The following is a 23,772-nucleotide window of genomic DNA, read 5'->3' as shown; positions in this document are numbered from 1 at the left end:
CAAACGAAACATAACGTTGATTACCCAAAGTGATACGTTCTAACAGAATCGTGAGATTTTCTTCTTTCAGAAACTTTGTAAAAGATCATGCACATGAATTCCATAATTAAATTCGTCAAAGAAATTTAAGATAAATATTTCAAACATATCGGTACAATTATTCTATTGCTTAAAATTGTGTAGCAGAATGGTATCAGGCAAACAATTACAAATTAAATTGTGAGTGAAAAGTAATATAATGCTATATGTTAATCATTGTTTGTACTATTATATTAATGTTTTATTGATACCACACTAATAAAAGTTTCAAGTTTTATCACATAAAGAATGACAGAATTTATGTGTACAGAGTTGTAGTTTTTATACTTACTTAAATATCACAATTCATGATGAAAAGTAACTGAATGATCTGAGTAAATCAATACATAATGTTTAGTGTACTCTGTTCATTAACGAACTTTATATATTGCATTCGAATGTTTAGAAGAATTTTTATTTTTTTTGTAAGAACTAGTCATGATCCATGGAATTCCGTTCCATAAGTCAGGTGTATTAACTACTTTGTTCGGTACAATCAATACTAAATTAGAGCTTCTACAAAATTAATCAAATATATCCAAACTTTGTATAAATCAAATAATTACAGTGAAAAATGTTTTAAGAAGCATTTTACCCACTCTGTATAAATGTATTTCATCTGGAAAAGTAGAATAACATTAGTACATGTTTTTCTTAACAACACCCAAGTTCTGCAAAAGATAAATATCAATCATCTTTACATATTATTAAAATAAGTATCTTCATTAGATTTTTAAATTATCATTACTTAGTAATTTACAGGTTATTGCTTAATGTCACAAAATGGGAAAGCCTAAGTCACTTTTAAAATCTTTTCATTTAACGATATTAATAAAAAAAAAGTAGATGAAATCAGTATTCACCTTTACACATTTGATAATTGCAAATATTTTAAACTTTCAGTTGCACAGTTACACAAATATTTTTCTTTGTAATTAAGCACAAAACAACACTAGGAGTCATCTGCCAACTAGTATTAATCACCAGTATTAAAATTTTAATTCTAGCGTTTAAGTCCAATGACACACCACTGTACTACTAGAGGTCTCCACAAATACAAAAATCCATAAAAGTTGAAATGTGTATACCTTTATCACTGTTTCTAATTGTATGTACAATAACCAGAATCAGAATAACATAAACTGAAAAATCTTAAAACAATAACACTTTTGCTGCAGTAGTAAAAAAATATTAAAACACAACAGTTTCATTACTTTATGCTTCTATAACAGTACTCTATTTTTCTTTTCAGGAAGTACCAATTATAATGTTATCAATTGTAATCAACCTGCATCAAAAACCTTCCAACTGTAAAATTAATTATGGGTAGATGGAACAAATATAATTATATACATTTCTTAATCTTGAAAACAAGTTTAACACACACAATAAAATTAACTGTTAATGTACTAAATTCATTCTTTTCCCCACTGAATGGTATTTTTCATCTCTAGGTAACTTTGTGAATTATATATGAAAAACATTAACTACAGTACCAAACTGTTAATCACTTAACCTTTGAACACTTCAAATGTGCTTTTAGTAATTCAAAGGATTAAGTAAAACATTTTTATTTCCTTTAACTATAAAACTTTTAATTTCTACAGAAAAACTTTTGTAAAATTAGAAGAGCTTGAATATAACTGAAACATATAGATGTTTTAAAAGTAAGGTAATGATAAGAAAATCGAGCACATTTTTACTTCTGAATTCAGTTGTTTCAATGCTGCTTGATTCATGGTTTTCATAATTAGAAACAACCATAAATTGTATAAGGCTATAACCTTTAGATTGAGGTTTTAGCTTATACTTTCTACATTAGCTGTTTATATTACTGGCTACATGATCTACATAAAGAATATTTATACATTTACCTCTCTAAAGTTTGGTTTTACATAATTACCAATAAGTTAATAAATACAATAATATTCATCCATATCTATATAATTTCTACCTAAAGTTAAATGTTTCTAAGTGAAGAACAAATCAAATTAAGTATTTCTAACCATGTTTGTCACAAATGTAGAAGATTACAAACAATTCAATAGTAAGGTTTGTAATCGATGCTTATTATTATTCTGGGAACCTCACATTTAATGAGACCTAAGTACAAAAAAGTTTTGCTTGGAAGTAAAACTAGTACTTCTGTTTGCATTACAGGGGGAAGGAGACTGAGTAGTTTCTAGGTTCAACTGGCTCCTTCATTTTTTACCTCAGCATATTTTTGTGAATTAATCACTCGGTGAGAAAATGGAATTTTAAGGTTACCATACGAGTTACCAAAGAAGATGTAATTTATATTCAGTAAACCCTCTTTTGGTAATATAAAAGTTCAAATAATTGTTTAATAATTTTTGTTTACTTTCTTACACAATGTTTGACGTCAGATTAATTTAATGATAGAAATGTAATATCAGGATACAAGTAAGTTTATTAGGTTACAATTGTACCCTATTCTGGCCTTTTATTTGTTTGTTTTGAATTAAGCACAAAGTTATACAATGGGCTATCTGTGCTTTGTCCACCACAGGTATTGAATCCTAATTTCTAGTGGTGTGAGTCCACAGACATATTGCTGTACCAAAAGGAGGCATTCTCGTTTTTAATAACACTTTCTCGCATTCACATTTCTCAATCTTGTAGTTTTTCTGTCAGAACAAATATAAAAATCTCTTGTGAATGAAAAGGTTTACACAATTTTTAATTCAACTTTCTTTCTCAACCCACTAAAAAGTCACACTTTCTCCTGTCATTCAGTCCTTCTTCAGTGATTTTGCTCATTTTAATACTTAGATAATGAGTAATCAATTCATTTTTTTTAAATGAGTTAACATTTTTGTAAATGCTGTTATTTCTGAAATTCTAACTCCTCTACTTTAACAAAGATTTGAAGTCATTCATTTTCAGTCACTTGTAATACAACTCTTCTCGAGGTGTGAGTCAAATACTTTAATACTTCTGAAAATAGTTAGGTTGGAATAACTATGTTCCAAAACGTAGGTCCCTTATCATTAAATAGTAAGATATATAGCAAATTATATGACATGTTTCTGAAATGCACAATAGGCAATATGTGCTGTATAAACCACTAGAATGTTGCAAACCCTCAGGTATGGAAATTACAAATATGTAACTTTTTTTTCCCAGTGTCAGCTCTGATATATTTTTAACCTACAGTTATTTACAGACTGTTTTTAAAAACTTCACAACTAAACTTCTTTTCCTGAATGTATCTTATAATGTTTTTTAAAGCTATAACTCATTATAAAGTGTTTTCCACACACTGTACAGCTGTCAGGTTCCTCCCCAGTGTGTGTGTGTTCTCTTGGATGTTGTTTTAATTCACCCTTTGATCCAAAGTATTTGCCAGAACCTCACCATTGTAAGATTTCTTCACGGTACATAATCTTTGATGTTATTTTAAAACACGCTTTTGTTTTAAATTGTTTTTCACACACTGTACAATGATAGGGTTTTTCATAAGTGTGTATTCTTTATGTTTTAATCTACCATTTGATCTAAACTGCTTCCAACACACTCTACAACTGTAAGGTTTCTAACAAGTGTATTCTTTGGTGCTTTTTCAAAGAATGTTTTGTTCTAAATTGTTTTTCACACACTACACAAATGTAAGGCTTCCCACCGTTGTGTATTCTTTTATGTACTGTTAATTCACCATTTGTTCTAAACCGTTTTCTACACACTGAACAACTGTAAGGTTTCTCACCAGTGTGTATTCTATGGTGATTTTTCAAACCATCTTTTGTTCTAAATTGTTTTCCACACACTGTACAACTATAAGGCCTCTCCCCCGTGTGTATTCTTCCATGAATTCTTAATTCATAATTTGATCTAAATTTTTTCCCACACCCTATACAACTGTAAGATTTCTCACCAGTGTGTGTTCTTTGGTGCTGTTTTAAAGAAACTTTTATTCTAAATTGTTTTTCACATACTGTACAACTGTAAGGCTTCTCTCCAGTGTGTATTCTTTCATGTATTTTTAATTCACCATTTGTTTTAAATTGTTTTCCACACACTGTACAACTGTAGGGTTTCTCACAAGTGTGTGTTCTTTGGTGTTTTTCTAAAGCACCTTTTGTTCCAAACTGTTTTCCACAAATTGTACAACTGTAAGGCTTCTCTCCAGTATGTATTCTTTGATGTATAGTTAATCCGCTGTTTGTTCTAAATTGTTTACCACAAACAGTACAGATGTAAGGCTTTTCCCCAGTGTGTATACTTTGATGTATTTTTACAACACTATTTGTCCTAAATTGTTTCCCACATACTGTACAACTGTAAGGTTTCTCCCCAGTGTGTATTCTCTGATGTACTTTTAATTCAATATTCCTTCTAAATTGTTTCCCACACACTGTACAACTGTAAGGTTTTACCCCGGTGTGTATTTGTTGATGATATTTTAATTCATAACTTGTTGTACACTGTTTTTCACACACTGTACAACTGAAAGGTTTTATCCCAGTGTGTAGTGGTTGATGATATTTTAATTGACAATTTGTTGTAAATTGTTTTTCACATACTGTACAACTGTATGGTTTCTCCCCAGTGTGTATTCTCTCATGTATTGTTAATATACTATTTGTTCTAAATTGTTTTCCACACACAGTACAACTGTAAGGTTTCTCATGAGTATGTATTTCTTGATGATGATTTAATTTACCATATGTTATAAATTGTTTCCCACATACTGTACAACAGTAAGATTTCTCCCAGTGTGTATTTTTGATGTACTGTTAATTTACTCTTTGTTCTAAATTGTTTTCCACATACTTTACAAGTGTAATGTTCCTCACAACTGTGTGTTCTTTGGTGTTTTTTTAAAGAATCTTTTATCCTAAATTGTTTTTCACAAACTGTACAGCTGTATGGCTTCTCTCCAGTGTGTATAGTTTGATGTTTTTTAATTCACCACATGTTCTAAATTGTTTCCCACAAACTGTACAACTGTAAGGTTTCACCCCAATATGTATTCTTTTATGTATTGTTAATCCACTCTTTGTTCTAAATTGTTTTTCACAAACTGTACAACAATAAGGCTTCTCCCCTGTGTGTATACTTTGATGTATTTTACTAGACCACATGTTCTAAATTGTTTTCCACACACTGTACAACTGTAAAGTTTTTCCTTAGTGTGGATTCTTTGATGTGATTCTAAGTTTTTGATTTTTACAAATAATTTTCCACAAATTCCACAACCATGAGACTTCTCCCTGGTGCAATTTCTTTCATGTTGTTCTAATGGATTATTTCTCTCAAAGTTTTGAACATCAACTACACAATGATATGGTTTCTCTCCAGGTTGTATCCTCTGTTCTTGTGTCAGTTTATCCAATGTTCCAAATTCTTTAATGTTATTTCCATTTAAAGTTGTTTCTCCACATATTTCATTGTTTGGTTTGAAGGATTTTATAACTTCTGTATAGTAATCTTCTTGTTTTATACAATGATAACCAGGACACTGACTCACATAACGGATGTTCACACTGGTTTTTGTATCTGAAACAAATGTATAAATTATGTCATATAACAGTTAATAAAATATTTGATAAACTTCTAAGTATATCTGATATTTTTGTGTGATCAATGCACAAATGAAAATATTAAAGCTAAAACCAACTACGATGCTGTTTTCACAGTTTTATTATTTACAAACTGCTCTACCGGAACCATTTAAAATAATTTGTAGATAACATTCCACTTTCAAGAAAGGTTTTTTAGTGGATAAAGTAAAATCACCTACATAAGTATGAGAACAACATCAGAACAACCAATGTAGTTTCAGCATTACATTTTAAAGATATTTTCAATTTGAAAAGAATGATTATCATTAAATCTTCAAATGATTAACATGTGGAGTTTAGAACGAGATATTTATTTTCAAGTCCAAATTGAATCAAATCATTTCATCAAAGCAATAATTGGTTTGTTTTGAATTTCCCACAAAGCTATTCAAGGGCTATCTGCACTAGCCATCCCTAATTTAGCAGTGTAAAATTAGAGGGAAGGCCACCCACCACCAATTCTTGGGCTACTCTTTTACCAATGAACAGTGGGATTAACCATCACATTATAATGCCCCCACAGGTGAAAGGGCGAGCATGTTTGGTGTGGCGGAGATTCGAACCCATGATGCTCAGATAATGAGTTGAATGCCTTAACCACCTGGCCATGCTGGGCCCTATAAGAAAGAAAGTCCACTGTACCATTTTGTTTGTTATAGAGGCTAAAATAATCTACGCTCAGTTTTGTTTTAACATAGGCTAAGCAACAGTATGATTAGAGGCCATCCTTTCCAATATAAATGCATGAAATTAGCTGAATATCACAGACTCTGATGTTGTGTTAAGACAAACTGATGATACACTCATATGCAATAATCAAGGTGATGTGAATGCAATTTAGTTACACAGTCTATTTAAGGAAGTATAAAGTATTGTTTATTTTGAACCAGCTACACTATTAGATTTCCAAACAGTTGATTTGTGTGCCTTGTGTATATTACGAGTAGCTGAGTTCTGGGTGAAAACTTTCAACATTCTTGACCCTGATACAAGGATTTTAATAGTTCACTGGTACATGTACATATACAATAATTTATTGCTATCCTGGATCTATGCTCTTTTGAGCTTATGTAAATACAGCATAATGTGTCAATGATGACCTTTTTGCAAGGTATATTCAGGAAAATAAGTTGTTTTTTTCTTGTACTGTGAAAAAAATCATTTAAGTTGAGATGCTAGTCAAGTGACAAGTTGTAATGGGCAACTAAAAGTTATTTTGTCTCAGTAAAAAAACCAAAAAAATTATTATTTGAGTCTACAACTCTGTTAACATAAATACACTTTTTGTTAAAATGTTCTAAATCAAGGGTAACTATATATATATTGATAAATGTCATGATTTAGACTATATTATTTACTGGTATATCTTATTCTTTTATGAAGTTTAGGTACCATCACTCTGATTAGAAATTGTTTGGTTGCTATATTCACCATGTAAAGTAATGGATTGGAGATGTGGGATGATTAAAGCCCAAGGCTGTACAGGGCTGGTAGTATTCAATAAGTCATATCTAAAGAAATAAATGAAAGAAATACATTCTCTGTATGTGTTGAAACATTAATCCACAGATATAGATTCCAATTACTAATTAAAAATTTCATCTATAAAGAACCAGGAAGATAAACACTAGTCAGTTACGTTTGTTTCATTTTATAGAAACAATTTTAGTTTTCTCTATTCATTTTCAGGTAAACTTTATCTAACAACTATTTCTAATGTTTTATCATTTTATCACTCTATAATCTATCACACACAAATCCCATAGTACAACTACAAAATAAAAACACAATACAGGTCTACACACTTCATATTTTTTCTTTGATTTAATTACCAATGTAAAATAACTTGAGTTGTAGAAAATACATGTACTTACCATGTGTACTTTCTGACACAGATTCTGTTTCTTCTTTAAATTCAGTTTTTGTTTTTACATTCATAACATTTTTGTTTGAACTATCCAGATCATCATCACTACTGTCACTGAACTTTGAAATAATACCTTCTTCTAACAAGTCACCAGACTGTTCTGTTTTCTCCTGGACAAATACAGTATAATATTAAACAGCTAGCATTATCATCACACATAGTCTCTACAGTTTACCAGTTCAAAATAATATAATTAACCAACCTAATGCTTGGAACTTAATTATATGTGTAAACAGTACTAAGAACCATTTAAATACTTACCTTTTTTAAAATGGTATGACTTTAGATGATTAAGAAATCTTTGAATTTAATATTTTACTTTTACATAGCTTGCTGAAACTGTAATATGTATATTCCAAAATATTCAAGAAATATATGTTTGTTACCATCTGATGTGCCAAATATTTTTGTTGCCATTATAATGTTTCTCATTAAACTTCCATTCACATCTAACTAAAATGTAAACTTCAGATACATTACATACCCCTCTACACCATTGAACAGCTAGGAGTCTCCTAGTGGAGCAGCAACCAGTGAAAGACTATCTTTCTGAAGAAGGGAATACTTAATGGGTTTTTAATGTTAGCTTAATGTGATAACAGACCAAAAGTCCTGAAGGTAGTTACATGTTGTCAAAGTGGGTGAAATGTTATAATGTACAGCATAAATAAGACTTTGAGCCATTTTACTTTAGTCATACATATCAGGTCAATACTATAACAGTAGACAAAAGCAACCCTCACATATATTCCAAGATAAATCCCAATCTTGTCCAGCTGGGAACTACTCAACAGATATTATAAATTGTATACATTTACTGCCTTATATCTCAAATCACGAGTTTGCCCAACTTATTGCTCATTGCACAAAAACCACCACTTGCAGACGAATCCCATTTCCATTTCTACAGCAGTTTGAGACTGAAGAAGTCATTATCCTTTTGGATTCCATTACCAGAATGAAGAGAAACCCATATATGTTAAAACATAAGTGTGCATGAACCAATGTCATCAGGCACCATCATCCAGAAATGGGTCATCACAAAAAGACATTGTAATGGGTTACCATGACTAAAAACATCAAAGTATGACTGAATAATTATATTTATTTCTGTCCAATTTCTTTTTTCTTGTGCAGAATGTTAAAATGGTCAAGTCAGTTATATACACATGTTCTCAAAATTTTTCATGGAACACCATCTCAACAGTCGACACCAAGCAAGAGTGGATCAATTAAGATGTCTGTATTTCCCTGCTTGACACAAAATTTGAATAAACAATTCCAATGAGATAAGTATAACCATTCAGTGAGATCTGATGACACCAGATAGAAGAATAACATTATGAAGGAAGAAATAGGATAAAACAACTAGATCCAGGCAGTCAATATATTTTGAAAATGGAAGGGTTAAGGAAAAATTAATCAGGCCTTATACATGGATGAAGGAATGTAGCAGTAAATAAACAAATCCAACTGATCAAAGTAACTAGAAAACCAAAAAGAACTGCAAAAAACAAGTCTGAAAATAGGCAGTACTAGGGAAAAATAAACATATGATCATACACTAATACTCACAAGGAATACTGCCCATGGAGGATGTTTCACCCTCCTATTGGTGAAGGGATATTGCATTATGATAATTATGACACAGACCAGCTAAACAACTTTCGACACACAAATATGGAAGTTTAAGTCTTTTAGCAGGTGCATGAAATTACATGGCAGTTATATAAGAGATTGTAGCTCAGAGGTAAGTAACATTTCTGAAATTAAATCTACTTTATACACAACTTTTAACATATTGTAGAAATAAGATTTTAAAAGAATATAAGCATATTTTCAAATAGGAAGTACCCATACAAATTATCTGGTAAAACTTATTATGCATATTATATATATATATATATATAAACACGAACACACTTAAATAACCAAAAAATCAAATTACTTCATCAGTACCACAGAATTTCATTATAATTCCTCAAGTTTATTTGCTAAGCTGTATTTGTGTCTCATAAAAATATGAAATCTTGAACACACTAAACACCCAACTTATAAGCACTAAGGTTTGTCTTGAAAGAAAGAGGACACCATTATATTTGGAAAAGGCTGAGTAGATCACTAAGGGGATATTCTGAGCTTTTGCATGGTTATACACATGCCATATACAAAAGTATGTGTATATAACAAACCATTTTCAAAAATGGAAAGCAGTAACTAGGTGAGATGAGGAAGGTGCCAAATTTGATTCACTAAATACAGTGATAGCTCAGCAAATATAAAAAAGGTTTCATTTTATATTATAATTTATCAACTTGGTAACTTGAATTCTTAATTTATATAAAGCTACGAACTTTGTATTTTGATATGACAAACATCTATTTTGAACCACTGAATTTAATATACCACATGACACACAAAATTCAATGTTTGGCTGTATTTAATATTTACTTTCAAGTTAAAAAAAATTAAATAAACTATGAACTGGAGAAATGCAGAAAGCTTTTGTGCAGAGCCACAAAGCCCCCAGATGATGAAAGGTGTCCAGCATTTTTATGTCTGAGGTCCTTGCAGACCCATAGTCCAGTTTTGAGTGAAAGATGGCATAACAGATCTTGAGCACAGAACATCAATCTGCTCCACAAGATGTAGAAGATAAGATAGAGAGGATTTTCACTGATCTCATGCACTTGACTTGTAGCTGTTTGATGTGGAGAATGAAAGTCAGCTTACAGTCACAAACAAACCCAGAACTTTACTTCAGAGACCAGGGGAAGAACATCATTACCATTTGCTGTGGTCTACTGCAACAAACAATTGAGGGCAGTCTGAATATGCCACTTAATAAATTTCATGTTTGACGACCAACAATAAATGTGGAAGTTGTCCACATAGAACCAGTTTGTAACAGTAGGAGGAAGCTGTGTAGTGATAGCATTAATCTTAATACCGAAAAGCGTGAAACTGACGACACAGCTCTGAGGGACTCCAAGGTCTTGTGGAAAAAAAACATGAAAGTGTCAAGCCCACACAGACTTCTGAATAAAAATTGGTAAACAGCTGTGCAATCCTTAGTAGTCTCCTAAGCCTTCTCAAGGTAAAAGAACACAGAAAAAGGATATTCCCTCTTCAGGAAGGGTTCCCTGATACACATTTCAAACCATATGTCAGATGGTCTACTGTTTAATGCTGTAAACAAGGCCAACAATGTGTGGAAGAGAGAGGTTGTTTGAACTGAGGGACAAAACAAGGTAAGCATTAACCATCTTCTCTAAGACCTTATAAAGACAGCAAGTGAAAGCAATCAGACAATAATTAGAAGGAATCTTTGAATTCTTCCTAGGCTTAAATTAAGAAAGGGTAGACAATAGCCTGGTGCCAAGCATCAGGGAAAACATTTTCCTGCCAGTAACAATTAAAAACAGTTTAAAGAATACCAAGAGAAGCAGTAGAGAGATGGCACAACATCTCGTAGTGAACATCATCAGGTCTGACCAATGTAATGCCAGACTGATGAGGAACAAGTCTGAATTCCAGCGGTGTAAGGAGGTGATTATAATTGTAGAACAATCAGCTTGAAAGGAAAGAGGCAACTGTGCAGCCTCAGACTTGATGACTAAGAAAGCACGGTAAGAAACAGAAGCACTGGATGCACAAGAAAAACTCTCACCAAGTGTCAAATAATGTTCTGTATACCATCATCTTCCTGGCCATTAGAGAGCAAGATGGAAAAGAGATGGAAAGCATACCTCCCATTGACCTTCTAAATTTTGACCCATATGAATTTGGAAATGGCAATAGAAGAGATGCTAGTTGTGATCTTAATCCAAGATTACTTTTGGCTTTGACACCTGCTGATAAATTATGTAGCAACAGAAAGAGGGATACTGTCACAAGGCATTCTAGGGCTGTTTTTGAGCTTTCAGTGTGGCACAGCATGGCCAGGTGGTTGAGGTATTTGAGTCGTAATCTGAGGGTTGCAGGTTCAAACCCCCATCACACCAAGCATGCTCGCTCTTTCAGCTGTGGTGGCATTATAGTGTGATGACCAATCCCACTATTTGTTGGTAAAAGAGTATCCCAAGAGTTGAAGATGGGTGGTGATGACTAGCTGCCTTCCTTCTAGTCTTACACTGCCAAATTAGGGATGGTTAATGCAGATAACCCTTATGTAGCTTTGTGTGATATTAAAAACAAACAAGGTTTCAGTGCCTCCAGGTAGGCAGAACTCCATCATAGATAAGAATACTTTGATAAACATAACTAGATCTTCTTAGGAATATGGTAAGCAGCTGCCTGAACAAAAGTTAGCCATTTCAAACAGAGGGGACTGCATCCATTGATCTTCCAGAACACACAGGAATAAAATCCTGAAAGAACTTCAATAACTCTCTCCACTGTCCCCTTTACCAACATACCTCTGTTAGCCATGAATCAAAGTTCTGAAATCCAATTATCTGTAGGAGATGGAAACACCATCTGTTTGAGGGAGGGATACTTGTAGCAGAGATGTGAACTGAATGACTAATCCTCATACAAGGGTGTGTAGTATCCATGAATCAATGGTAAAGGTTTTCTACAGATCCAGAAATTCTTGAAGCCAAGGCCCCATAGACCCCCAAGATAGAATTAAAACTGAGCAAAAGAACCTCATGGATATAGACAAAATCTATTCTTGGTACCAATGGTTCAAGGGGCTGATGTAGGAGATGGAACTATGACCTCACATTGGAGCCAAGGAAAGTTAAAAGCCAACAATAACAGGGATAAATATAGAAAGTTTACAATATGTCCTATATAAATATTAAATATGAAACACTAATGAATTAGCAATATTATTATTGCAAGAAGACCTGAAATGAGTTCATTCATGGCAATATGGCAAACTTGTTGTGAATTTCTTCACCTTGTAACTATAAACGTATTATTATCAATTATAAAAAGTCCAGAAAGACACAATTACAATTATATATTCTCTTCAATACCACAATGTAAAAGTTTTAATCTACAAATTACCTCAGTTTTCACTGTTTCTCCATCACAGTTATCTTCTTTCTCCTGTTTTATCATATCAAATTTGAAAATGGTATGTAGAGATCTTTCTTCTATGTAATCAGCTGGTCCTGTAGCTAGAAATACAAACACTGTAGATTTCTCTATAACAAGATGCAATATTATTTATCATAATCAAAATCAATACAATATATTTAGCTGGACAAGCCTCTTCTATAGTCCCTTTCTTGATGTACTAGTGCATTAAAAAAACAAAAAACTTTCAGCAAACGGACTAGCATGCACAGTTTGTTTCAATCTAGAATGGTAGTTGAACATTCCCGAGTCAACGTATAGAGCAACGTATCTATACCCAGTACTTGAAAGTTTTAAATGAAGAAAAATAGTAATTAAGTGAAGAGTACTTCTGGAGTTGAAATGCACACCAACCAAAACTGATAAGTCTAGCAAACTAATGCAAGCAGTCAATTCAACAGGTACACATGAAAAATCAAAAAGAAGAATAAAGTAAAATAATGAAAAACTTAACACAATGTTGCATCCCTTCATGACTGGAATTACAAGTCAACCACTAAAGAATAGATGTTATGTTTCTAATTGTCTTGAAATGCTGAGGTGGAAAACCAACCAATAATCTCTGCCAGAGGGTATCACTCTCTAATGGAATACCAGCACAGATAGTATAGCTTCTACAACAGTTTTATAAGTACATTTACCTCATATATGGATGAGGCTACCGAAATAAACACAGTTTCATGCTTCAAGAGAAGTCATACAGATTTCATTTTACACAGAATTTAAGTGGCCTTAAATGCTTGGCTTAAAGAATTTAAAAAAAAAGAGGGTATATGATTTGGTAATTCTTAAATACAACCTATATGTTGAAATTTCATTATGTGTCACTAAATAATTTGTTAATAGCATTACTGTAACACAGTAAAGTACCCTAATATTGATAACTGACAAAGTACATTCTGAAGGGGTTTGTTAGTTTTAAGAAAACCATGATGAATCATAGAAATAGCCAAGTCTTTTGTAAAAGTATTCATCATGCCTAAAATATTTGAGTTGTTTTAAGAAGTAACCGTTGCCATGACAAGTTATTCTGGCAGAGTTGGTGAAACAGAATGTTGAAGAGTTGAATGTTGCTACCACTATAGGAGTAATTCTAAGATTGTTATCCATAGCATCAATTCACTCTTTTTGTAACTTTTAAGATTTTCAAACAATTTCTAAGTTTTAGTTATTAACTGTATTAATATAGACATTATACTTGCTAAAATAATTCTGAATGTTACAAATGTTATTAAACTAACCTCATCAAAATCTTTTAAAAGCTACAGAACTTGCTGTTTCTAATGTTAAGCTAAACTTATTCTCCTGGTTTCAATGATGCAAATTGTACATTCAATGTCTATGTAGTATTACTAAATAGTATATTCTTAGAAAATTGGTTGAAGAACAAGAAAGCTTGAAGCATCCATTTCGGAATCTGATAGTAGTTGTAGGCAAGATTACCATTCTATTTAAAATTCAGGGAGAGACATTGATGATCTGTGAATTCAACAAAACTAGTCTGCTGAAGAAAAAGTGGTGATGAATAACAACAAAACAGACCTCTATATCATTTTTCCTTTACTAAAATTTATTTTTTAGAATGAAAGAAATTTACAAGTAAAACATTTGATTGATGTTAAGCACAAAACTATGTAATGGATTATCTGTGCTGTGTCCAGATTTATATGATTCATTTATTTTCTTTTACTCCAACTTTGTTCATCTTAAGTCAGGTCTTTAAAATTCCAGGCTCCAAGTCACCATTGAAACTTTGAATTGTATGGAATTGCATAATAAATAAGTATAACCCATGTTTCCTGGTACAAACAGTACTGAAATATATTTCATGACTTTCCCATGTTTGCTATATTGGACTTGGCTCCTAAATTATTCTGTTAGCTCCTAGATCTGAAAATATTGTTGAGGTCTTGTCTTAAGACTTTTTTTGGAGTAGGAGATTTCTCATGATCTGAAACTCTTGATTTCAATTTGAAGTGCCCCAGAACTAGCCCAACTTGTATTTGTTATTGCAAAGCTACGAAGGCTATCTCCACTTTCACTATATTCAATTTGCTGACTAAAGAAAATGCAACTGCCTGGCAGCACTCACCATTGATCCAATCATGTTTGGAATTGTAAACTGACCAATCTCCATAACTTTTGTTTTGTCAAAGAGATGCTTTTAGTGTAAATTGTTTCTAATTTCAATATTATAAATAAGTTTTTTATCTAAAGTTGTGAAATTGCATTGGAATAATCTTTAAAACCTCTTAAATTAATGAATTTTTTTCCTGCAAAACTTGACATTTCATTCTTTATTTTCTCAATCTAACTCTATACCCATTAGGTCAACTTGACCAACCTCTTAACCATAATAAAATATATGAAATTAAACTAAATTACCCTTTGAATAATGACTGCAAATTGACACCAGATACAAAAGCAGTGTATGCTAGATAGCATAAATTTTTGTAACAATATATATCAGTTTACACTTTTTACTACCCTTTGAACAGTGTCTAACAGATAATTTTTGCTCTTGACTACTGACAAAAATTAAGCGTTCTTTCTATACAAATGGTACTAGAACCCAAAATTTAATTTAATTAAATAATGCACCTAGGTAAACAAAGTAATAATGCATCAAGAAGATAATGCTCTATAATGATAATTTTTCTAGCCTCTAACTACGAGATAAAGGACTATGAAAATAATGTCTTCTGATATATTGAAAATTCTTACTGCATTTAATATATATTATAAATACTGTAATGCAAAATATTACAGTGAACTATTTGTAATCTGTGAAGATGATATGGCATATTTATCTTATTTCTTTATATAATTCAGATCTTACATAATATTTGATTTAATACCTATGTTTTAATGCCAAATTTATTCACAAATAAAATTAATAATATTTTGGATGCAACTAAAAAGATGTGACATGCACAATTTGACCAGCCATGGCAAGAGGGTTTACTTATGACTGATTTCTTGTAAGCAAAAGTCTGTAGTGGGATAAACATGTTAGTAACATGAAAATCTTTCTAGTGTCACAAAAGAAAACAATATAAGAACAACTGCTGAAATAAATCTTTTGAAGTTTACCTAAAAACATAATGACTTATGAATTTATATGGTACATAATAAGAAATAATGAAGTGTAAGTAAATTATAGTTTATGTACTAAAACTCTAAAATAACCACAAAAATCAAACTATCAAACCTAACTTTACAAATATGCATCCTTCAGACAGGATATAAAACCATCCATAAAAGAAAAAAATAATAATAATGAAAAACTCTGCTAAATTTGAACAGGTAAATTGACACAGTTCATATTAAAAACATGGAAGATGTTCTCTATACACACATACTTACTACTTGTTATTGTGAAAATTACATCTTCATTCTTCTCCAATTTAATATCCAAATCTTCTTGTTTCTCATCATAAAATGGTTCAACTTTCATATTTAATACTTCCATGATTACACAGAAGCTTCACCCTTACATTCTTATCAAAACTTGGTGTTTCATGGCAGAGAGATAAATTAAGACTTAAATGTTGCTTCATTCAAAAACGTTAGAAATTTTCATATATATATATATATGAACCTCAAAATTCAAATTATTTCGCTAACTTCCATAAGTAACTTTCAGCATAATTTTCCTTCCACCTCTATATGAAAACGGTGACAACAACAAAAATTACCATATGAAGTATAGAATGTAAGGTGTAACTAAATGGTTAGAAGTAACTAGAAACATAAGAAAAAAACAAAGTTTAACAATGATACACTTAGATCGCTGGTGTTCTGTCTAACACTAGGTGTGTCAACAATTCTAGAACATATTCATTATTACAAGTAACAAAGAAGAAAAGTTTTACCAGTTGTAATTTAAAAAATAAACTTTTTCAAAAACTTGTTTTTCATACATGATAAAAATAAAAAGTACACTACATGTCTGTTTAACAATTTGAGGAAGCAAATTTCCATTCCTAGCTGTGAATTCTACCCAGATTAAAATACATGTATACTGTTCATAATAGTATTTACAACATACATGTACTGTAACACACACTTTTCCCAAATTTTATATTCTAAAGTATTGTTTATTGAACTGAATACATGCCAGTGTATCAATACGACAAATTATTTGTTGAAAAGTCTTCCACAAAGCTAAAATGTTGGTCATTTGGTTAAAGTAGGTTAAAATTGCTTTTAAGAAATACACATTTTATCCTATCCAAATATCATCTCTTAGAAGCATTGCACATACTTATAAGATCTATTTGCGGGATGAAAAATTAAATTCACTTATTACCATATCACAAACTACACACGATTCCAATACAAACACATTCCAAATACATTAAATTAAATTATTTGATTTATGATACCAGCTCCCTCTGCTTCTGGAAGAAATTAACTTAATAGAAATATAATGGCGCTCTTTAAGTTATATTACTGTTAGGTTTTAATTCTCAGTGCTTCTAGGTCTTTCTTTAGCATAGTTAGTGACATTTGCAATCTAAAAAAGTATTTTTATACATAATATTATTGCCATGTTTACTTTTTATATAACTTTCGATACAAAACTTTCAATCTGAAATCCTGCTTCAGTTGCAATTTTATTTTTATTTTAATTTGTGGTTTTTCTGTAATTTGTAGAACAAATAATGTATTTGTAACGTAAGAGAGCATCTGTCAAAATAAAAGTTTTACTTGTTTTAATGTATTCAAAACCATTATTATGACACAAACAAAGTAATTAATTATTGAATTAAAAAAGAATAAAGTATATTGACTATGTTGTTAAGTGATACCTGTACTTGTAGAAGTAAAAATTACCAGGGGCGTAGATTTTTTACACCCGATGATGGGGGGGGGGGGGGGGGGATTATTTTTGCAACCACTTATGTGGATTGTTTAATTTGCAAATTGGTAATCTCTGATTACGAGAACCTGAAAGCTGTAAACATGCAGTCACAGAGTAATCTTATTGCCACAATACTTCAAGGTTTCCATGTAGGTTTGTATAAGTGAGGTGTTGTGAACAGTTTTCAAAATGTTAATAAAATAAAGACAAATATATCACAAATTAACCGCCACTTGAATTTATTCCTGCACACTGCACAGTATAAAAGATGGCCATTACACTTGACAAGGTTACTAATAACTTTCATTGCATGAATTACGTTTTCAAATATTAATAAAATTAGTAATAACCCTTGATAAATTTATATCTACTGAAAAACTGTTCATGTTATTTCATAAAAATAATTAAAATGTCTTTGCGAACTCTTGAAAATTACACATCAATACAATGTAGCACATAATTATTCATACTTTTCATTGAAGTAAGATACATTTAGTCCTCTAGTTTACATGTTCCCAAACGTAGGCCTCCTTTGTGATGATCTGTTTATGAATTTTTTCATAAGCTCTTTTTTTTATTTATCTTGTCGATCTCATCATTGTGAGTGTGACACACTGCCACATGGTTGAGGCGGCAATGAGACACAGTTGACCTCAACCACGTCTTCAACCGTTTTAATGCAGAAAAGCTGCGTTCACATTCGCAGCTGGATACTGGACATACAAGCAAAATATTCATGAGAACAAACACTTCACTAAACATCTGATGGCTTGTTTCATGCATTTTACAGTAAGCTTCCTTCGCACCTTTCAGAGATACTGCTTTTGTTGTTCCTTTGAACATGAGCAACTGATACTCCAGCCGTTGTGCAGAGATTTCTGGATAGAAGTTTATAACCGAGTTGTCAATCTTGTCAGATGTGATCATGTTCTCAAGTACCAGATATTGCCTCAAGTCATTGTTGTCTGCATTGAATCTAGTGGTCAGATGTTCTATGACTGTGTCCACAAATTCAAAATATTGGCTTCTGTAGTAATCTCTAGCTGTTGCAGAGCCATCACCTGTGATCCTTCTGGAGGGTCTGTGAATGCGTGGTAGTTCAATAGGTACCAGATCTAGGGAAGTTACCTTTTTCTCAGCTTCATCAAATATCTTGCAATTTTCCTCTGTTCGCAATACCCGCAGTTGCTCAACTGTCATTGCAGATGCTTCAATCATACCAAATACTGTCGCCGATTTTGCTTGGAATGCACGGTTTAGTTCCTTTAATGCAGCTAATAGATGCTGAGCCATCAACAATTCTAAAACTGTCTTTCCTTTATCAAATCTGTCCAGTAGACATCGTGCTTTCACTGCTACATCTGATTTTTCATTTGCTAATTCAGACAAAGAATCAACAATGTCACTGTAGTGATTATTAGTACATGTAATTGCAGATAGGTGGCACAACCAGCGTGTTGGACATAGTGGGCGGATGTATATAACTGGACCATTGTGGCTGTTTGACGATACAATATTTTCAAAGATTGTCTTGTATTTTCCTGATCTCTGAAGCAAGACACTAAGTTCATGTACCCACTGGATAGAATCTCAAACACATTCACAAGCTTCAACTGCATATTGCATGATTAAATTAGCCTTATGTGTTCCACAATAAAAAACAAAGCTGACGGTTGCTTCTCTTTTATTTTTGCCTGGCATTCAGTGTACGCACCACTCATGTTAGCGGCTCCATCATAAGTTTGTGCTCTTAATCCTGACAATGGTAAATTGAGTCTAGTCAGTACATCAAGTATAGTCGAGGATATTGTTTCACCAGTTGTATTGGTTTGTTTGTTTGTTTGTTTTGGAATTTCGCACAAAGCTACTCGAGGGCTATCTGTGCTAGCCGTCCCTAATTTTGCAGTGTAAGACTAGAGGGAAGGCAGCTAGTCATCACCACCCACCGCCAACTCTTGGGCTACTCTTTTACCAACGAATAGTGGGATTGACCGTAACATTATACGCCCCCACGGCTGGGAGGGCGAGCATGTTTAGCGCGACGCGGGCGCGAACCCGCGACCCTTGGATTACGAGTCGCACGCCTTACGCGCTTGGCCATGCCAGGCCAGTTGTATTGGAAACGCTGAACAAACCAAGAAATGTCTCATGGACGTCAACGTTCTCATCAACGTATCGTACACCTATTGCTTCTGGTTCGGCATCTCTGACATCTTGAGTGCTATCAACCATTAATGCAAAGATTTTACTTTGTTGCACTTCATGTGTTATGTTCCTCAGTATTTGATGGCTGAACATTTCCATTATTTCATTCTGAGCCCGGGGTGATGTGAATGTGGTTTTCTTTGACAAGTAGGTCGTCAACTCAGGATCTTCCTCTTCCAGGAGCTTCATTAACTGCAGGAAGTTCCCCTCCGTATCAGTATGTCCACGCAATGCTAAACCTTGACGCAATAAGAAATGTAAACTTCTGAATATTTTGGCTAGCCTTCTTTTGCATTCTTCCTGCTGCTTCTTTTTTCCACCATGTAGCTAGACAGTCACTGGAGTTACATCAAGTGAACCTTCTGGATATATAGCAAATCTGTGCTGAGAGGAGGATTGGTGTTCGTTGAATTTCTGTTTTGCTTTTTTCCAGTTGCAAAAACAGGTGGATATGAAGGTATACTCCACTGGCCTCTCCAATTTCCCTGTAAAAAGGCCTCTATTTTCCACCTTGGCACAATAAAAGCATATGACTCTTTGTGTCTGATTGTTGAAGTGCAGCCATGGGAACTCATTAAAGCACTTGCCCTGGAAGTTGATATTTTGAGAGTTTGCTTTCTGTCGTGGTATTTCCACTTTTGTGCGTCTGGGTGATATGGCTTTCCACACTGTATCTGTGGAGTGTCAGATTTTTCATTACTGCACAAACTTGTCTCACAACTATCTGGTGGTTCGTAATGTGCAATAGTTGCACAAGCATTTTCAGACTCGTCCTCTGATGAACATGGTATTTCCTCTCAATGGCAAGTTTCTATTCCTTTGCTTGAGGTTGTTGGATTATCTGTATCTGCATTGTCACTTGTAGTACTAGTAACTGGCTTGCAGAAGTGTCTAATATAGGAAAGTTTCAGACGCTTGCTTGTCATAATTAGAATCTGTTTCCCAGATGACTGAACAGGCTAATATACAGTCTTTATTGAAAAAACTCTAACGTACAACGAACGAAGATAGACAGAATGGAAGTTGGACTGAACTGTACAATGTATTTAAGTCGAACGCGCGAACCTCACAGTGACTACCGAGCTAACTGACCGCCTGGGCATCGCTGGGACAAAAATGTGTGCTAGTTACAACACAAGTAATTGCAAGTTTCTCGAAAAATACTTAAACAATCACAAATATGTTATATTCCTGTTAAAGCTCGTCAAAATGCAAACACGTTGTGATATAATGTCTATAAGCATGTCTATTAAATAAAAACACCTAAACAAAAACTAGCAATACAATTCGAGTAGAGGCTTCAGGCCGTTGAAATTGCTCCTTTTGTGTTCTAATTATACAAGAAAATACAATATTTTTACTATCTATGATAAGAGAATATATTTTTCTTTTACCATAAAGCACCAGCACTTTATTATAGGGCGATAATAATCTAAAATTTCATGGATTAATGAGGGCCACAAACACAGGTCTAATGAGCTCTCTGGTAAAATCGAGGCTCAGACTGAATGAAGCGGAGGGGGGTAATGTAGGGCGCGTATGGATCCAAGCGGACAAGGGCGCGTCTGGATACAAGCGGCCCGAACCTGTCGTTAACTGTACACTAAACGTACACTATAGTCAACAGCTTCGGCAGCTTAGGAGAGTAAGGCGTTCGACAATAAAACCAGCTAGACATGCATAAGAACAAAAGGCATAGGAAAACCGCACAATATACACATGAGATTGATGCAGCTACAAGCTACAAATGGCCTGCCAGATCTAGATCACATGAGTTTACACTTGGGAGTAATATTTTCGAATTTCATGCTCTGTTCAATCTGTTGTGATGAAAATTTTACTTAATCTACACTACGTACAAGACGTAGGTAAATTCTGTGATAGTACTTGCAAGCCTTGCATGTAGACTTACGTCTACTGACTGATACTTACGAATTATCGCTTAGATCGAAAAGCTTAGAAGCACGCCTATATTAAAGATGTACATTTCGGCTACTGAAAAAGCCTACATCTAGGCCTAATTATGTAATTCGATTGGTAAGAACACTAGAACCACAAGAACAAACACATAATTTGTAGGCCTGTGATGCAATAAAACAATTCAACAGACCAAACTGTAGGAGGATGTATCGCCCATCCCCCCAGGATCCACGCCCCTGAAAATTACAATACGAAAAATAAACATAAGTTTTTCCGTATGAAGTTAGATTGCCCACTCCATACCGTGCGAAACTACAGAAATACTGTATTACACTGCTGGCCAATGAACATAAAGAAAAAATATGCATTTTGCGTTGTTAGACTCAACCACTTATTTGAGTAGAGCTTCGAAAGATGAAAATAAGAAATGGGAAAATAAAAATAAAAACTTGTTTACCATTAAATAGGGAAAATGCGAACACTATGAAATTAGCCTAAATACTAGCTGGTCAAAAGTTTAAGACCATACCAAAAAGAAGTTCTAAAGAGGGTAGGAAATGCCCAACAAGAGGTCCCAGTAGTGAGTTGCACGGCCATCATTGCAAATAACTTCAAACATTTGCTTTAGGATGGTCAATGTAAGCGTTTGCAGAAGGCTGCCTGGAATGTTATTCCAAGTGGTGAAGATGGCTTCACGAAGATCATGCACTGTTTGGAATTGACGTCCATTTCTATAGACTTCCCTTGCTATTCAACCCCAAACATTTTAAATGGGGTTCAGTTCGGGCAAACACGCTGAATGGTTCAAAAGAATCACGTTATTCATCATGAAAAAGTCCTTTGTACTGCGAGCATTGTGGATTGCAGCATTGTCCTGCTGAAAGATCCAGTCATTTCCACATAGCAAGGGCCTTCAATCAATACGGATGTTTTCTCCAACATGACAATGTAGCCAGCTGCTGTTTCACGCCCCTGTATAACCTGAAGCTCTATTGTTCCATGGAAGGAGAAAGCACTCCAGGTCATGATGGAACCTCCTCCACTGTGTCGTGTAGAAAATGTCTCCAGTGGGATATCCTTATCGTGCCAGTAACGTTGGAAGCCATCTGGACCATCCAGGTTAATTTTTTTCTCATCAGAGAACAAATCCTTCTTCCACTGTTCTGCATCCCATGTTTGGTCCTTCTCAGCAAAGTTTAACCGAGCTGTTTCGTGATGTGGAAGGAGGCGTGACCTTTGAAGACGTTTACAGATTTTAAAGCCTTTCTCTCGTAGATGCTGTCTTATTGTTCTTGAACTGCATTCTGCGTCCGTAAGGGCCTTAATCTGGTTTGATGAACGCCTGGTGTCTTGCCAGACAATCCGTTGAATCATCCTGCTCAACGCCGGCGAAATTTTCTTGGGTCAACCACTTGAAATTTTCGTTCCGTATCCCTCAGGGTCTTTTAAGAAATTTACAACAGCAGTTTTACTACGTCCAATCTCATCAGCGACGGCACGTTGAGAGAGACCTTGCTTTTGTAGCTCGACAATTCTGCCACGTTCAAACTCTGTCAACTTTTTAGCCTTTGTCATGTTTTTACCCAATGTGACACAGGAGATGTCAGTGGGAGATGTTGACAACGCTAATGCTTGAACACAAATGACTAAATTTCTTTACGTGTTTACCGATTAACACTTCGTTTCAGTGTGGTCTTAAACTTTTGACCAGCTAGTATTTAGGCTAATTTCATAGTATTCACATTTTCCCCATTAAATGCTAAAATAGTTTTTTTTTTCCCCTTTTCTTATTTTAATCTTTTGAAACTCTACTTAAATAAGTGGTTAAGTCTAACAACGCAAATTCCATATTTTTCTTTATGTTCATTGACTTAAGATTTCGGGCAGCAGTGTATGTCCATGTGTAATACACCTTAATAATAGGTGTTTGACTGCTGATCTACATTACACTCTGGTGGTTTTCTCGTGAGCTATCTTTGTGCTCATCAAATAATAAATTATTTGCTCGTCTTACCTCTATTATCACGCCCTCTCGCAGTTAAGATGTCAATGCATATATTAGGTGTTTTTTGTATTATTTTATTGTTATTATTCTAATATGC

The 23,772-nt window shown here is 33.5% G+C and overlaps 2 protein-coding genes across 4 annotated transcripts in view; both read right to left on the bottom strand.

Annotated features, from left to right (window-relative positions):
• Window positions 1-475: 475 nt before the first annotated feature.
• Window positions 476-4,817, bottom strand: LOC143235712 (uncharacterized; the record flags this gene model as incomplete). Its single annotated transcript, XM_076473923.1, has 1 exon — window positions 476-4,817. A coding segment is annotated over one exon (1,200 nt), but the record flags the coding sequence as incomplete, so codon positions are not given.
• The window catches only part of LOC143234266 (uncharacterized), a 66,103-nt gene continuing 47,141 nt past the window's right edge, over window positions 4,811-23,772 (bottom strand). The window contains exons 5-8 of one of the 3 annotated variants that reach the window (XR_013018570.1): window positions 12,607-12,719; window positions 7,538-7,700; window positions 7,095-7,174; window positions 5,462-5,598 (exon numbers count right to left, since the gene is read on the bottom strand). Coding sequence is in view for 2 of the 3 variants with exons in the window: in XM_076471504.1 (XP_076327619.1) it covers window positions 5,087-5,598; window positions 7,538-7,700; window positions 12,607-12,719 (788 nt within the window). In the remaining variant the exon portion in view is untranslated. Of the gene's footprint in view, window positions 5,599-7,094; window positions 7,175-7,537; window positions 7,701-12,606; window positions 12,720-23,772 lie in introns of all 3 variants that reach the window. The other 2 variants (XM_076471504.1, XM_076471505.1) reach the window with 2 other exon arrangements.

The sequence above is a fragment of the Tachypleus tridentatus genome, chromosome 12 (assembly GCF_004210375.1).
Source record: "Tachypleus tridentatus isolate NWPU-2018 chromosome 12, ASM421037v1, whole genome shotgun sequence".
NCBI lineage: Eukaryota > Metazoa > Arthropoda > Merostomata > Xiphosura > Limulidae > Tachypleus > Tachypleus tridentatus.
Note: the sequence above shows the minus strand (reverse complement) of the source record. Positions and strands in the feature narration are given on the sequence as shown.